The following is a 16,642-nucleotide window of genomic DNA, read 5'->3' on the forward strand; positions in this document are numbered from 1 at the left end:
ATTATTGACTGAGGTTTGTTAAACCATTGCCTGGATTACTGGAAACCCCTTTCACCCTTATTTTGAGTCCACTTTTTTCCTCTCAGCTATCTTACTGAAGTAGATCGTATTGTCTGTATGGTCAGGCCACTCAAGATGGCTGTTGTCTTGTTCTTTGTATGGACTAGCATCCTGCTCACATGAATGGGATTGCCCTCTGCCCAGGCTAGTGATCATTCTGGTCTTTAGGCCAGAACAACTCCACCTGCTAGTTTTTGAAAGGGAAATATCTACCCTTGTGATGGTAGTTAACCTGAGGGGCTGGGAGAGACCTGCCCTGGTAGTTTGCCCTGGTAACTGATGAGCGAATCTGAGGTCAATCCCCCCTATAAATAAATGGTAGCCTCCTCCCCCAGGTGGCAAAGGTTGCTACCATGGCCCGCCTGCCCGGAGAGGGTGGAGAGTCACTCCAGGACCCTTTGTTTTGGACGTGTAAGATCCCCCTGTCTGATAAGTCATTGTCTCTGGGCTTTTTCTCTAGCTTCAAGTCTGGACAACCATAAGGCTTTCAGACCTTTGGGGGTGCAGCCCAACAATTGGTGAGCAAATGGGAGGCTGAGGAAACTTGTGTAAACCCTGAGATGGTGGGAAATAAGGATGGGGAATGGAACATTGCTGGGAAAATCCTGAGGTGGCCGTCTACTAGCATGTGGGGCCCTGTGGCAGCTGACCACGATGATGGAAAAGAAAGCTCTTCCATTATACTCATGATATCCTGTTAACCTCAGAGTCTCTTTGAAGTTTAAAAGTAGCAGCACCATGGCTTGTGGCTCATCTGACTGCAGGGGGATGGCTGGCGAATACAGACCAAATGCAAGGATCTGGACTGTCTATCAAATAATTGGGTGTTCCTTGGTCAGGTGAGACAAGCATACTCCATTAGACCCACCATTCTAAACAATTAGACACTGGCTTTAGGGATATTAACCCAGGACCAGGCTTGTGGGTGTGGCCAGAAGGGTCTGGTGGGGGCCTGAGGCAGTGGCAAAACAATGAATGTGCACTCTCGGGCTTCTGGTCCCTCCTGTGAAATGGGGCAGAGCAGCAAGAGTGCGATGGGACAATGGCCATGTGTTGCCTACAGTGTGTCACAACAGGTGAAAGACGTTACAAAAGACCTGCTTGAGCTGTCGAGCAACACGAAAACCCACCATGTGGGGTCTAGAACAGCTGTGCACGACATATGGGACCCCCCTCCACCCACCACCACCACTGCGGACATAGACAGGGACCAAGGAGCCCACTTTACCGACCATGAAGTTCAGGAATAGGCTGATATTATCCCCCTGCTTCTAGGCAGTGGATGGGCTGCTTACTGAGTACTTACTGATGAGACAGGAGCCCGGCTCTCAACATGAGACGTGTCCCAGCAGCAAGAGTCCAGGAGCAACAGCCTCCACTGCGTTAACCCAGAAGCAACCTGTCAACACAAGCCGAGATCACCCGTTGACCACTGAAGGACTGTTGCCAACTGTTGGTCAGGACCATATCTTACCCTTGTCCTCGCTGTAGGCCTACCCCCCAGGGGAACATGTTATAAAGTGGCCTTGGGATTGGCAGGTAAGTCCCAGTGCTTTGTGTTTGTTGCCCCAGAGGAAGAGGATTAGAAAGGGACTTACAGGTTTCACCTGTCTTCTCCTCGGCCCCACGTAAGACTGCTAAAATAACCTAGGTCCACTTTGGGAGAAAGGCGCCACTGTACAATATTAGCCTGTGGCTGGTTGTTATACCACCTCTCTAGCCTTCGGACTAAGGGTGGATGAACTGTGAGGACTAAGGGCAGCGATCAATGCAAAGAAATAGAGGAAAACAATAGAATGGGAAAGACTAAAGAGCTCTTCAAGAAAATTAGAGATACCAAGGGAACACTTCATGCAAAGATGGGCTCAATAAAGGACAGAAATGGTAGGGACCTAACAGAAGCAGAAGATATTAAGAAGAGGTGGCAAGAATACACAGAAGAACTCTACAAAAAAGATCTTCATGACCCAGATAATCACGATGGTGTGATCACTCACTTAGAGCCAGACATCCTGGTATGTGAAGTCAAGTGGGCCTTAGAAAGCATCACTACGAACAAAGCTAGTGGAGGTGATGGAATTCCAGTTGAGCTATTTGAAATCCTGAAAGACGATGCTGTGAAAGTGCTGCACTCAATATGCCAGCAAATTTGGAAAACTCAGCCATGGCCATAGGACAGGAAAAGATCAGTTTTCATTCCAATCCCAAAGAAAGGCAAGGCCAAAGAATGTTCAAACTACCTCACGATGGCACTCATCTCACACGCTAGTAAAGTAATGCTCAAAATTCTCCAAGCCAGGCTTCAGCAATATGTGAACCGTGAACTTCCAGATGTTCAAGCTGATTTTAGAAAAGGCAGAGGAACCAGAGATCAAATTGCCAACATCTGCTGGATCATGGAAAAAGCTCTTTATTGACTATGCCAAAGCCTTTGACTGTGGGGATCACAATAAACTGTGGAAAATTCTGAAAGAGATGGGAATACCAGACCACCTCACCTGCATCTTAAGAAACCTGTATGCAGTTCAGGAAGCAACAGTTAGAACTGGACAGGGAACAACAGACTGGTTCCAAATAGGAAAAGGAGTACATCAAGGCTGTATATTGTCACCCTGCTTATTTAACTTATATGCAGAGTACATCATGAGAAACGCTGGGCTGGAGGAAGCACAAGCTGGAATCAAGATTGACAGGAGAAATATCAATAACATCAGATATGGAGATGACACCACCCTTATGGCAGAAAGTGAAGAAGAACTAAAGAGCCTCTTGATGAAAGTGAAGGAGGAGAGTGAAAAAGTTGGCTTAAAGCTCAACCTTCAGAAAACAAAGATCATGGCATCTGGTCCCATCACTTCATGGCAAATAGATGGGAAAACAGTGGAAACAGTAGCTGACTTTATTTTTTGGGGCTCCAAAATCACTGCAGACAGTGATTGCAGCCATGAAATTAAAAGACGCTTACTCCTTAGAAGGAAAGTTATGACCAACCTAGACAGCATATTAAAAAGCAGAGACATTACTTTGTCCACAAAGGTCTGTCTAGTCAAGGCTATGGTTTTTCCAGTAGTCATGCATGGATGTCAGAGTTGGACTATAAAGAAAGCTGAGCACCGAAGAATCGATACTTTTGAACCGTGGTGTTGGAGAAGACTCTTGAGATTGGACTGCAAGGAGATCCAACCAGTCCATCCTAAAGAAGATCAGTCCTGGATGTTCATTGGAAGGACTGATGCTGAAGCTGAAACTCCAGTACTTTGGCCACCTCATGCGAACAGCTGACTGATGCTGGGAAAGATTGAGGGCAGGAGGAGAAGGGGACAACAGAGGATGAGATGGTTGGATGGCATCACTGACTCGATGGACATGGGTTTGGGTGGAGTCTGGGAGTTGGTGATGGACAGGGAGGCCTGGCGTGCTGCGGTTCATGGGGTCACAAAGAGTCAGACACGACTGAGCGACTGAACTGAAGTGTTTCACAATATAAATGACGTAAAGCTAGGGTCTCTTCCCATTTCCAGTAGACCCCATCCAACTGATTCTGTTATGTCCCTTGTTACCACTGAGTTAGTTATCAGCTCACTGAGCAACTGTCATATTCATCTTCATATCTTCCCTCAACTGCCAAGTTCTGGTAATAATCAGTAAGTGGTGGCTTAAATTTCTTCCCCATTCTTACTGCCATGTTCTTGGCCCAGATATTCTTCATCCTTGGTGTGCATGCTAAGTCTCTTCAGTTGTGTCCGACTCTTTGTGACCCTGTGGACCGCAGCCCACCAGGCTCCTGTCCATGGGATTCTCCAGGCAAGAATACTGGACTGGGTTACCATTGCCTTCTCCAGGGGATCTTCCCAACCCAGGGATCGAATCCACATCTCTTATGTCTCCTGAATTGGCAGGCGGGTTCTTTACCACTAGTGCCACCTGGGAAGCCCGATTCCTTGGCAGATTACTAAATTTGTTGTTGTTCAGTTGGCCAGTCATGTCTGACTCTTTGTGACCCCATGGACTGCAGCACGCCAGTCTTCCCTGTCCTTCACCATCTCCTGGAGCTTGCGCAAACTCATGTCCATTGAGTTGGTGATGCCATCCACCCATCTCATCCTCTGTCGTCCCCTTCTCCTGCCTTCAATCTTTCCCAGCATCAGGGTCTTTTCTAGAGTCAGTTCTGTGCATCAGGTGGCCAAAGTATTAGAGCTTGTTTCAGTCCTTCCACCCGGACACCAGTAGCAGTAATGCGCGTGATCACTCCTTGTCCCTCACCAAACTCAGCTTATGTATATGGCTGCCCGATGACTGTATCTAAATGAACACATTACTACCCAACTCAATCTTTTTGTCAGAGAATGCTTGAAAGCTCAGCATGTTGCTATTTAGTTTTTGCTGTTGTCTTAAGCAGTATTTCTTAGATTTGACTCATAATAATCTGAGAATTAAAAAAAATGCTCAAGCTACACCTGAATCAAAATTCTCACAAGACGAGCCCAAGAATCTCTATTAAGTATCTGGGTGACTTTCATAATTAGGTACCTGTGGTTATTATACTAGCAGCATTAGTATCATCCAGGAACAGTATGAAAATGTAAATTTGGGGCACCTTCTCACTTTGGGGTTGAGAAATCTGATTTAATAAATCTTCCATGTGATTCTGATGTACACTAAAGTTCAAATACAGTGTAACTAGGCTGCAACAGTGACTTAGGGTAGTGGTTCTCAGATGTGGCTGCACACTAGAATCACCTAAGGAGGTTTAAAAAAAGACCCAGAAAACTCATGCCTAGACCATACCCCAGATACTCTGATTTAATTGAATTGGGGCACAAGGAGCATTTGACTAGGATTTCATGGATGCTGAGGCTGATGTAACCAGCCGTCCATAATTCATCTCAGAATTTTGTGTTTATCTAACCTCAGTGATTGGGGCTTCCCAGGTGGCTCAATGGTAAGGAATCTGCCTGTCAATGCAAGGAGATGCAAGAGACGCAGGTTCGATCCCTGGGTTGGGAAGATCCCCTGGAGTAGGAAGTGGCAACCACTCCAGTATTCTTGCCTGGAGAATCCCATGGACAGAAGAGCCTGGTGGGCTACAGTCCATCGGGTTGTAAACAGTCAGACATGATGGACGCATGCGCACACACACACCGATTGGATTTATAAGAGGACAGATTGGAATGCTTAACATAAATATGTGCATTTAAAATACTGATTACTGATATTCTATGTAAACTGATTTAATGTGAATAATGGGATCTGCTATTAACAGTTTGAAAACCACAGGACTATGGACTCAAGTCCAAACTCTATATATAAGACTTGCCTTTAAAACATGTTTATTGCCTGTCTCATGAATAATGCCACATGGCCCTCATCTCAAGCTCTAATTTATCTGTGGGCAGTATGCTTCAAGGTGAAAGAGCACCAGACTGAGGCCCCAGACTAGTCTTGTTCCAGGCTGTTAGGACCTTGCAAGTCACTCTTTGGGCTTTTCTTTCCTCATTACAAAGTGAGGGGCCAGAACCAAATTATGTCCAGAGCTCCTTAGTATTTTAGCATTTCCACATTTGGGTTCATTTCCCAACTTAGATTGTGTTGTCTCTTCTTCTCGAGGTTAACTCATCCGAAGGCATGGTTCAAGTTCTAATTATCTTTAATATTTCTTTGGCCCTCAGTCCAAGCTTCTTTGACCTCTTGGGCATCTTTGTATGTTGATGTCTGGTCTTCTACTGGATAATAACTGAGGTCACGTATCTCTTGTATATAAATGCGCAGTGTGTAAGTTCAGTTCAGTTCAGTCGCGTCTGACTCTTTGTGACCCCATGGACTGCAGCACGCCAGGCCTCCCTGTCCATCACCAACTCCCAGAGTTTACTCAAACTCATGTTCCTTGAGTTGGTGATACCATCCAACCATCTCATCCTCTGACGTCCCTTTCTCCTGCCTTCAATCTTTCCCAGCATCAGGGTCTTTTCCAGTGTCAGTTCTTCGCATCAGGTGGCCAAAGTATTGGAGTTTCAGCTTCAGCATCAGTCCTTCCAATGAATATTCAGGACTGATTTCCTTTAGGATGGACTGGTTGGATCTTCTGGCAATCCAAGTGACTCTCAAGAGTCTTTTCCAACACCACAGTTCAAAAGCATCAATTCTCCAGAGCTCAGCTTGCTTTATAGTCCAACTCTCACATCCATACATGACTACTGGCAAAAACAAAGCTTTGACTAAATGGACCTTTGTTGGTAAAGTAATGTCTCTGCTTTTTAATACATTGTCTAGGTTGGTCATAGCTTTTCTTCCAAGGAGCAAGCATCTTTTAATTTCATGGCTGCAGTCACCATCTGCAGTGATTTTGGAGCCCCCCAAAATAAAGTCTTTCACTGTTTCCACTGTTTTCCCATCTATTTGCCATGAAGTGAGGGGACCAGATGCCATGATCTTAGTAAGTACATGTTTGTTATTTTTTTGTCAGGACCATGAATTATTTGCCTGTCATTGGTTTAATCAACAGCAACTATGCTGAAAGCTTTTTGCTAAGTGAGCTCACATTACTGTACCAAAGGTTTCTAATTTATATATCCCATTTAGCCTATAAATTTTCTTCTATGAGTGTTCAGCCCGTAGGTCCCATTATTTTCCAAAAATAGCTCTCTTGTGGCCTCTGCTGGTTTGACAGCAGACAACTTCTTCACTAATTCCTTAAGTGCATAGTGAAGAATCCAAGTGCAAGGACACTTCAGTTTTCTAAGGAACCATTCTAACAACATCAACTCAGCAAAGAGAAAGATTTTGAGATGTTTTAAACTGCTAGGGTTGCTGAGAATACACACCTGAATGGTAAAACTTGAGTTAAATGCCTATTCTGAAGTGGCATTTTTCAGAATTAAACTCATGCTTGTTAGGGTGTCAGGAGTAACTGATTCTCAGGTGTGTTCTTTAAAACTTGCCCCATTGGAAAAAAAAAATTGTCAAGATTTGCCTGATTCTAATACTTGTATGTCGGAGAAGGCGATGGCACCCCACTCCAGTACTCTTGCCTGGAAAATCCTGTGGACGGAGGAGCTCAGTAGGCTGCAGTCCATGGGGTCGCTCAGAGTCGGACAGGACTGAGCTACTTCACTTTCACTTTTCACCTTCATGCACTGGAGAAGGAAATGGCAACCCACTCCAGTATTCTTGCCTGGAGAATCCCAGGGACAGGGGAGCCTGGTGGGCTGCCGTCTATGGGGTCGCATAGGGTCGGACACGACTGAAGTGACTTAGCAGCAGTAGCAGTAGCAATACTTGTATGTATTATACCTGGTAAAGATAAAAGTGCTTTGATGAATGCTTAAGAAACGTGTTGTTCAGTCACTAAACTGTGTCTCTTTGCAAACCCATGAACTGCCAGGCTCCTCTGTCCTGCACCATCTCCCAGGGTTTGCTCAAATTAATGTCCACTGAGTCGGTGATGCTATATAAACCTACCAGTGTTATGTAATAGCTTTTTGCAACACTATTTCTTTTTGGCAATTACATTATGAATTAAAGACGACCTAAGGGAAAAATCTTTGCAGTCTTTCAGAGTTGTTTTAGAGGGCTTAAGGATGTTCTCCGATTTTTTAAATACATAAGCTAGATGCAATTTAAATTGAGTTACGAATATGTTAAGCCTACTAATAGCTGCCTTTCCAGTTGAATTTGGGGAAATTTTTCAGTACATGAAAGGTGTTAGGAATATTCTTCTGCTTCACTCGTTCTTTTCTCTAGGTAGCATGTTATTATCTTCTGTATGTATCTGGGTACCATGATTAACTCATTTAGACTGCTACCTCTGACAACCTTAGGTTTCAGATGGTTTAATCAGAATGCCTGTCAAAGGCAGGAAAGGTGTTAATCTAATTTTAAGTGCCAACAGAGGTTTTGCATGTTTTCAAAGGTTTAAATCACAGGTCTTCAACTTTGAAAAGCTCACTGGGCAACTTGAAACTATGTAACTGCATACAGTGATTGATACATGTCTGTATGAAAATACTGTTTAACATCTATGATGCTTTACAAATGAAGACAGTCTTTTCATACATATTAAATACCAAACTGCACTTTTCCATTTAAATGTATGTGACAAGTGTTTTTAAAAAGTGTCTGTTACTTCATTTAAAGGTAGAGCTGATCAACGGTGGAAAGAGACCTCAGCTTTCCCAATCTCACAGAGTGAGGAGAAATGAAAAATGCTACTTAAGGGGTTGGAATGCTATCAAGCCACTATCAGGTAGACAATCTCCTATTGTCTCTGCTTATGTTACCTTTTAAAAAACCAAATCACTAGACGCACACAGCTGTAACTGCTCATCCTGTGGTGCCCTGTTCCAACTTGGGTGTTTCTGACTCCCGCCTGTCAGAAGCGCTAAACAAGCTGATTCTTCAATCAGGCAACCCTGAGCTTGAACTTCACCTGTTATTAGAGGTAGCCGAGTCACTGGAAAGGGCCTTCTGGAAAACTTTTTAAAGAGGGACAAAAACAAATGATGTGTGCTTTTTTTCTTTTCTCTTCTACCTGCCTAGAACATGGACATGATGCTAGAGGTGGCATAACTAATAAAAGGATGGAGGCCACATATAAAGAATGAAACAGCAGAAAGCCAGAAGAAACCTGGGTCCACCACGAGGGCACAGACCAGCTTTGGACCACTGATCTCCACACTTTTCAACATGAGAAAAAAAAAACTAGTCATTTGTTATTTAATCTGATTTGGGGGTTGATTTTTTTTTTTTACAGCTTAGTATTGATTCATACATTCACAAGATTATTTGAAGATTAAAAGAAAAAAACTATGTGAAGAGTACAGCACCGTTCCTGGCATATAGTAGGTGACCAGTGAGTGGCTATTATTGGGAGAGATTAGTTGACTGCCAGCAGAGAACAAAAATCAAACACAGGATAAACAATCTGGGAAGGGAAGAGAAGAGAAGTGCTGAATAGAAGCTATGATAGAGCTGTTTATAAAAAGAACTAAGATCACATTCAGAGCCAAACAATGTACAAAGAGGGTCTAGCATATAAGTAGATACTACATATCAGTGATTTCTAACCCTGTGAAAACATAAAACTGATGTCACTTAATTCACATGAAAACCCTGATCAATGAGGAAGTTGAGGCTGGAGTATTATGATCAGAGGATGTTAATCTATAATACATGGCAAAGGAAAGAAAGTTATCTGTGGTCACTTTGAAAGGACTTCACTACAGAACAGTGTGTGCATGAATGCTAAACGTCTTTAGTTGTGTCTGACTCTTTGCAACCCTATAGACTGCAGCCCACCAGGCTCTTCTGTCCATGGGGTTCTCCAGGCAAGAATACTGGAGTGAGTTGCCATTTCCTTCTCCAACAGAACAGTACTTCAAGTTGAAAAGTTAAAGGAATATTAAAATTTAGCATTTTAAAAAAGACTTGAAAGTTGGGGATTAAAATGATCTACATAGGAGAATAAAAATCTGTAATGTTAACATGAAGTCACTGCTGAATGTGAACAGCAAGGGAAGATGGAGTAAAAAGAAGAGAGGAAACAAATCAGACTACAACAAATGTATTTTCAAAATTGTAATTACATGTTACCAAATAAAGTAATGAACAACTCTTAATTTAGAGTGCAAAATAAAAGCCCCTTGTTATTTTCAAGGTGCAAAAGCAAGAAAATACAACATAAACTTATCCACATTTTTAAATAGTTGTCTGTGTGATGAGTAAATGCCATTTAAAAACACTTTCAATAGAAAAATGATTTATAAACCAGTTTACAGGAGATCAAAAAAAAAATCAATGTTTAATACCAACTTTAACTATAAATAACTAAAAAGAAAATTGTCCTCTCTTCTGTTTTTGCTTCAACATTTATGTCTTCTGCTCTTTGCCTTTTGGAGAAAACATTGCATTGTAAGGCTGCCGTCTTTTTGGACGAGGACAAGGATCAAGGTCTTCTTTAATGTAACCTTAAAAATAAATCACAAATTTAGACTATATTTGCAACATACATATTTTAGCATATATCCAGTCAACATCTGTCTCATGTCATGCCTTTTAAGTTCACATGATTTTTCTATTAGCCGCTTGTGATGATGAATGACTTAGCATCAGCTTTCTCATTTGTACTAAAAATAACAGCAGACATTTATCAAGTGTGCTGTATACAACATTGTCTGGGATAACTCATAGTCCTCTGCAGTAGCTTCCACTACGCGTATTTCACAGCTGAGCTTATGGAGACCCAGGGAAGTCCGATAACTCGCTCAAGTTCCTAGAGCTGGGAAGCAAGTGAGTGGGGACTCTGCCAACATCTGACTCCAGAACTGGGGCTGTTCGGCACTTTCCTATTCTACCTCCCATTGGGTGCAAATGGGGACAAGTGTTAAATATTAGGATAAATTTAGGTGCTTTTCAAGAAGACTTTTTTCCAGTAGCTATTAGATGCGATGACATGGTCCCTATACTCTTCAGACTATTTGATTCTCCTAAGGGTGTCTCCTCCATGATGTAGTTTTCAGGGAGGACTGTGTCTGCCATACCCTGATAGGTTCTCAAACACAGGCTCTATCCAGACTAATTCTATCTGATGAGCAAGCAGAGACATCACGTCGAAGAGGACCTGCTAAAAGGGAAAGTGCAAGTATGGTAACAGCTGTAATAGACTTTGCATCTTTTGGAAAAGCTTCTTACAGCTAAGAAACCTGGAGCTTTAAAGCTGCATATGTTCTTTGATTCTATTAAATGTAAGTGCTGTATTTGAAGGAGTGAGTTGCATGTTAACAGTTTCCCAAACAAAAGTCTTTTTTACTCAAATATGGTTTATAAATAACTAGCATTCTTGATAAGTGAAGTTTTAACATCCAAATTCACAGCAGCCTCTTAAAAAAAAAAAGATGCTTTTCAACAATGTAACTTTGGCAACTTTTGTAAAGTTACTTTATTAAAAGTCATTTCGATGACTAGACAGAAGAGAAATTACTTTCTTAAATTTGAATGATTAAAAAAAGCAGGGTAACACATACACAGTTCATTAACATGCTTGTAAACAATGATTCCAATGAAGTTATTTGAAGAGTTAAACGTAAGCCTTTTATCTTTAGGAAACTGTATTTGTGCCACAAAACTGGCTCTCAACTTATAGCAGAAGGTAGAGAACCATGAAGAAAAAGTTCAATGTTTAGACTTGGGTATATATATTATACACAGTATTTTTTTAAAAAGTTCCAAAATGTCATAAGCTATACTCTCACCTCTTTCCATACAAGTCTGAGTAGAAGGAAAACCAACTTCCCAGAAATTCTCTGGTGTGTTGGGTGGAATGTAGCGAAATCGGTGTCTTGAGCAGGAAGCCAACTTCTTTTCTCTTTCTTCTGCTGGAAAATCTGCATAATACTGTAATAAAACTGGTTAGGTTTTCCACTGAGGAATAATAAATGGAGTGTTATGCTTACTGATTAAAAACCAGAAGCTAAAAAAACTACTAAAGTATTCAGCATGCTAAGGAAAATGAATTTCTATGGATAATATTAGTAAGTTATACCACTTACCAGTAAATTACTACCTATAAATTACTGATAATAATTAGTGGTCTGTGAAATGTTTGCTCCACAAAGAAGAGGGCTTGTATCTCACTGTAAGGCAACATACTGTATCCTTCATCAATAGTATTACAACTAAAAAAAAAAAAGCCAGCTGAACTTTACAGTCAGTGTGCTCAGTGGTATAGCTACATACAAACTATTACATACATACAAACTATTAATTTTTCTCAGACCAGTAACAAAAAAGCCAAGGCCTGTGCTCTGAACAGCACATTTCTCAACTGTTATTTGGATATAGCGTATGTTTTGAAGTGATTTTCCTTTCACTATTTTTTAAAATAAAAGTTAAGCTTTGAAGGTTGTAGGCTTCATGACTTTGCTCTTTTAAACTACATCTATCAATTAGGATCAAAGGCATATTATTTTTTGCAACTGTGACCAAAAAGAACCTAAACTTCGTGCAAAGAAAGATAAAACTTCTATGTGAAAACTATACAGGTCTTCAAGCTCTAGATCCAAAGAAAACAAAGCAATGGTGTAAAGTTTGATAAAACACGGATGACTGGATCACACAATCCAGCTAATTCTGTTTTACACTTGAGGAACTGAAAATCCAAGTGATATTTTATCAAAGATATCACCTATTGCAAGTGGCAGACTAGGATCAGAATTTTTTTTTAAGTGAGGGTTTTTAACATATTTCTCTTTCACACAGACGAAACAACAGTAGGCGAGGGTGGCTGTAACACAGCGAGCAGGTGGGAGAGCGCCAGAAGATGAAGTCAGAGAGGACATGGGGTGTGAGCTTGTTGTCCTTGATAAGGGCTTTGATTTCATTTCTTAGAGGAGACGACATTTAAGGATTCTGGGCAGAAGACTGACGTGATTTAACTTTTATTCTAAGAAGATCATTTGGAAGAAGAGACCATTTATTGCTGTGTTGAACAGACAATCAATAGGATTTGCTGATAGATCCATTACTGAGATATGACAGATGAAAGAAGATACCTAAAAGATCTCTGGTTTAAACAACTAGGAGAATGGACATATAGAAGGCTCAGAGGTAAGGTCTGAGAACTGGAGGTAGAAAGTGTATGCTGGCTTTATGATGTGAAATTTGAGGTGACTATTACACAGCCACATGTGTATTGCATGTTCACTGAATATTTCACATGGAATATGAAATAGGAAATATTTCAGAACTGTAAGCAGACAGACAGTATTTAGATACATGTGGCTGGCACTTTGACTCCTGGTCATGAAGGAATAACAGGGAACAGATTTACCCTCTATATTAAAAAACTAAAAAAAAAAAAGAATAAAACGCATGAAACAATGTTTTCAGACACTGGATAACAGCACAAAAAAAAAATGATTTCTGAGAAGGAAAGTAAGAGTTACCAGTGAAAGAATCTTTTCTAATTGGTAATTTTAGTTCTAGTTATAAAAACTGGAGGTTCAGTTAGTATAGATCACATTCCTTAGTAAGAAATCATGATATATTCAATTTGTATTATGAAAACTCATGATACGATACATTTGTTTGTTATCTCTAAACTGCTTTCCAAATTAGTGATCTCAATTTACACTCTCACTTGAGTTTATGAGAGCATTTGTCTCACCAAATGCTTACCTGCACTGTAACCTATTCACACATAACTTTAATGTGCTTGTGTGTATGTGTGTGTGTGTGTGTGTGCACGCAGACAAAGTCACTTCAGTCACGCGCGACTCTGTGTGACCCTACGGACTGCAGCCCACCAGGCTCCTCTGTGCATGAGATTTTCTAGCTATAGTTTTTAAAAATAAAATTTAAGGGGGAAATAAATACATTGCTGGAAACAAGTATCCAACAGCTAAAGGACAGCAAGGGAAGAAACAAAAACTGCAAGTTTCGGAAAAACACAGAACCTGCCTAGGACTCTTCAGTAACAGGACAATTAGTACAATCTACTTCAAGATACACATCTAGTCCAAGACACCCAAAGTAAACAAGGGAAATGCAGGTGGGTTCTAAGGATGGAGTGGAATCTGTTCATTGTATTTTTAGAAAGGAAAATGTTTAGGGAAGAAAAAAAAGAGCTTATGGTTGTACTGGTTATTTAGAAAAACAATTATGAGTATACCTCATTTCCTGAGAGTGCTGGTGTTTAAGTAAAAAATATTACAGCAAAGTTTCTGACTGAAATATCGAAAATTTCCCCAACAGTATATGTATTAAAGTCTCCACTATAATATAACATGAGGGGAAAAAATTAAAAGAAATACAAATAAGTAGAGAAAAAACAAACAGCGTAAATGTCTTAAGCTGGAAGTAAGAACCAGTACTGAGGCCCCTCATTCGCTTACAGAGACTCTAAGAGAAATGGAGGCTTTTCTCTCCATTTCTCTCTCAGGTCCCAGCCAGTCTGTATACTCTATGTACTTACTCTGTTATTCTTGGCTCAAGCTTGTTTCTAGATACAAATATGGTTTATATCTATGATTTTAAAATCATGCACATGAAGTCATAACTTCAAAGAAACCCCATATGACAGAGTTTACATTTGTACTTACAATTTCACACTCCTTACATGTGTGTCCAAGCAATTTTCTTCTCTCTTCTTTTTTCCGAACCACCTCAATATGAGGAAAATTTTGTAATTCAGTCTCTCTGGGGAAAAAATAAATTTATCTGTTACTATAGAGACCTTTGGCTTACATTTTAAATTAGCAAACGTGAGCATCCAAAGGAAAAATAATCCCCATTCATTCATTTTATTTGAAATGCTTCCTCAGTATGTGAGAGACAAAAGCATTTCTTCATTCTCTCTTCACTAAAATATTAAGTGCCTACTACATATCAGGTATTTTTACAGATACTTTTTTCTAACTGAAAAAGATAACTATTACTTCCTATTTTTGCCTCTGGCTGGCTGAAATTAGTTATTAGGTTGTGTGGTAAAATATAAAACAACCTAATTAAAAAGGAATGCTGTATTATTAAACTCGGTAACTGGTATTCAGTAACATAACTGAGAGAGACCACTGCCTCTGGTAACTCAGTTTCTAGTACTATGAAACCAGGTATCAGGGCTAACCTGCTTCCCCCCAAATAACAGATTCATTTGTCTGCATGTAATTTGCTATTTTCTCTAACACTTTCTTTTGTTGCTTCTGTCCACCTTAAATTCTTCAAAACGTTAGGCACAACTATCATTTGTGCTTGGGTGGCTCAGATGGTAAAATCTGCCTGCAGTGCAGGGGACCTGGGTTTGATCCCTGGGTCTGAAAGATGCCCCAGAGAAGGGAATGGCTACCCACTCCAGTATTATTGCCATGGAGAATTCCATGGACAGAGGAGCCTGGTAGGCTACAGTCCATGGAGTTGCAAAGAGTTGGACTGAGTGACTAACACTTTCACTTTAAATGGATCAGATCCTACCGTGAACCACTGGAAACCCAGGAAGGGTCAAAGCTACTGAGGTATTATGGATTAATGGGTATGTGGTACTTTGGTCAGAAAAAGCAATCAGGAATCTTTATTAATATACTTGTATCCTGCTTTAAGAAGCCCAATATAGAAAACTCCAAACTTACAAGTAAGCGAAGACTTATGTAACATCATAATTTGTTTATAATAGAAATAACCCCAGTGAATTTAATCAGTCTGAATCAAAAAAACAGATATTTTAAAATGACTTGTGGGTATCACATCTACTCTTTTAAGGTATTTTGATAGTTGGCAGTGCTGTTCTTCAAAGGAAAGCTTTAAGTGCTCTATTTCAAAACGTGTAAGATTCTAGGTCCTTACTGTGCTTAAATCCAACAACTCTCAATTATGGATCAACAGTGAACTTAAAAAGGAAGACTGAGAAAGAAGTGATAAAACAATATTGCTACAACTATATTTTCTTTCAAAAAGTTTATGGACTCTTAAGTTTATACAGAATTTAGTCATGTCCTTTGCTCAGAATCTCATCTGTTTCTGTTTAAATTTTTTTTAAGATTTAAAAATTCTCCTAAAATAACTCTGAAGCACAAACCTAAGGTCTGCCACCCAGTTAGTGAGTGAAAGTCACTTAGTCGTGTCCAACTCTTTGCGACCCCATGGACTATACAGTCCATGGAATTCTCCAGGCCAGAATTCTGGAGTGGGTAGACATTCCCTTCTCCAGGGGATCTTCCCAACCAGGAATCGAACCCAGGAATCGTTTCCCACATTGCAGGAGGATTCTTTACTAGCTGAGTCACCACCAGGGAAGCCCAAGTTACAGTATTCAACAAATTCCTGAAATTCAAATAAAGTTCACAATAAAATAGGGTAAGAATAAAGTATGTTGTAATAGAGCAGAAAAAATAACTGTCACCACCATTCAAAAAAGAATGTGATGGTAAAAAAAGACTTCCTTATTTTAAAAATTTGTCATTTTTTATACCTGAGTTCCATTTTTGTTATGGTCGGAAGGTAAATAATATGCATTCTATTTTAACCAAAGTAGCAATTTTCACAGTTCAGAGATGTTCTGACAAAGATAGTTCTGTTGTACTTCCAATCATATTGCTGGTATTAACCAAGGCCGACATACCTTTCATCACCTTTAAAATATGGCTCCACAAATGCTTTCTGTTTGACTTTATCTTGTTTATCACCAGGAGCTGTAAACAAAACAAGCATACCACAAACTTAATGTAGAACTTACTGAAAAGTAATCTGGTTTTTTTGGGGGGGGGGAGAAAAGACATATGCCAAAACATCTGTTTTTATTGGATTTCAGACTCTAGGCCCTAGGCAATTAGTTTAAATTCTCTGTAATGAATTCTTTCCTTTCTTTTTCATCTGCCTAATAAGGAGAGTGCTGATTATCTCACCTCAGAATTACTGAAGGGATGAAAATCATAACCATAAAAGTATTTTAGACTTTAAAAGAACTACTCAGATGCCTATTATCATTTGGCTCCAAATGACAATAACAAGATGGGTTTTAATCTGTACACTTATTAGTACTGTTGATTTTTATAATGTGACTTTAAGGTAGTTGATAAATAGGAAATAAAATGATTTT

General features: G+C 40.1%; 1 protein-coding gene and 1 long non-coding RNA gene across 3 annotated transcripts in view; one reads left to right on the top strand and one right to left on the bottom strand.

Moving 5' to 3' along the window:
* LOC113882681 overlaps positions 1–9,805 on the top strand; it is a 36,945-nt gene extending 27,140 nt beyond the window's left edge. Inside the window, exons 2-3 of the long non-coding RNA XR_003508418.1 lie at positions 8,194–8,302; positions 8,596–9,805. This is a non-coding gene — a long non-coding RNA (uncharacterized LOC113882681). The remainder of the gene's footprint in view (positions 1–8,193; positions 8,303–8,595) is intronic.
* RBBP8 (RB binding protein 8, endonuclease) overlaps positions 9,604–16,642 on the bottom strand; it is an 82,399-nt gene continuing 75,360 nt past the window's right edge. The window contains exons 16-19 of one of the 2 annotated variants that reach the window (XM_027525673.1): positions 16,166–16,235; positions 14,154–14,250; positions 11,307–11,448; positions 9,604–10,022 (exon numbers count right to left, since the gene is read on the bottom strand). In XM_027525673.1, coding sequence (XP_027381474.1) covers positions 9,925–10,022; positions 11,307–11,448; positions 14,154–14,250; positions 16,166–16,235 — 407 coding nt within the window. In that variant the 3' untranslated portion in view covers positions 9,604–9,924. The remainder of the gene's footprint in view (positions 10,023–11,306; positions 11,449–14,153; positions 14,251–16,165; positions 16,236–16,642) is intronic. The other variant, XM_027525674.1, reaches the window with a different exon arrangement.

Source organism: Bos indicus x Bos taurus, chromosome 24 (assembly GCF_003369695.1).
Source record: "Bos indicus x Bos taurus breed Angus x Brahman F1 hybrid chromosome 24, Bos_hybrid_MaternalHap_v2.0, whole genome shotgun sequence".
Classification (NCBI taxonomy): Eukaryota; Metazoa; Chordata; class Mammalia; order Artiodactyla; family Bovidae; genus Bos; species Bos indicus x Bos taurus.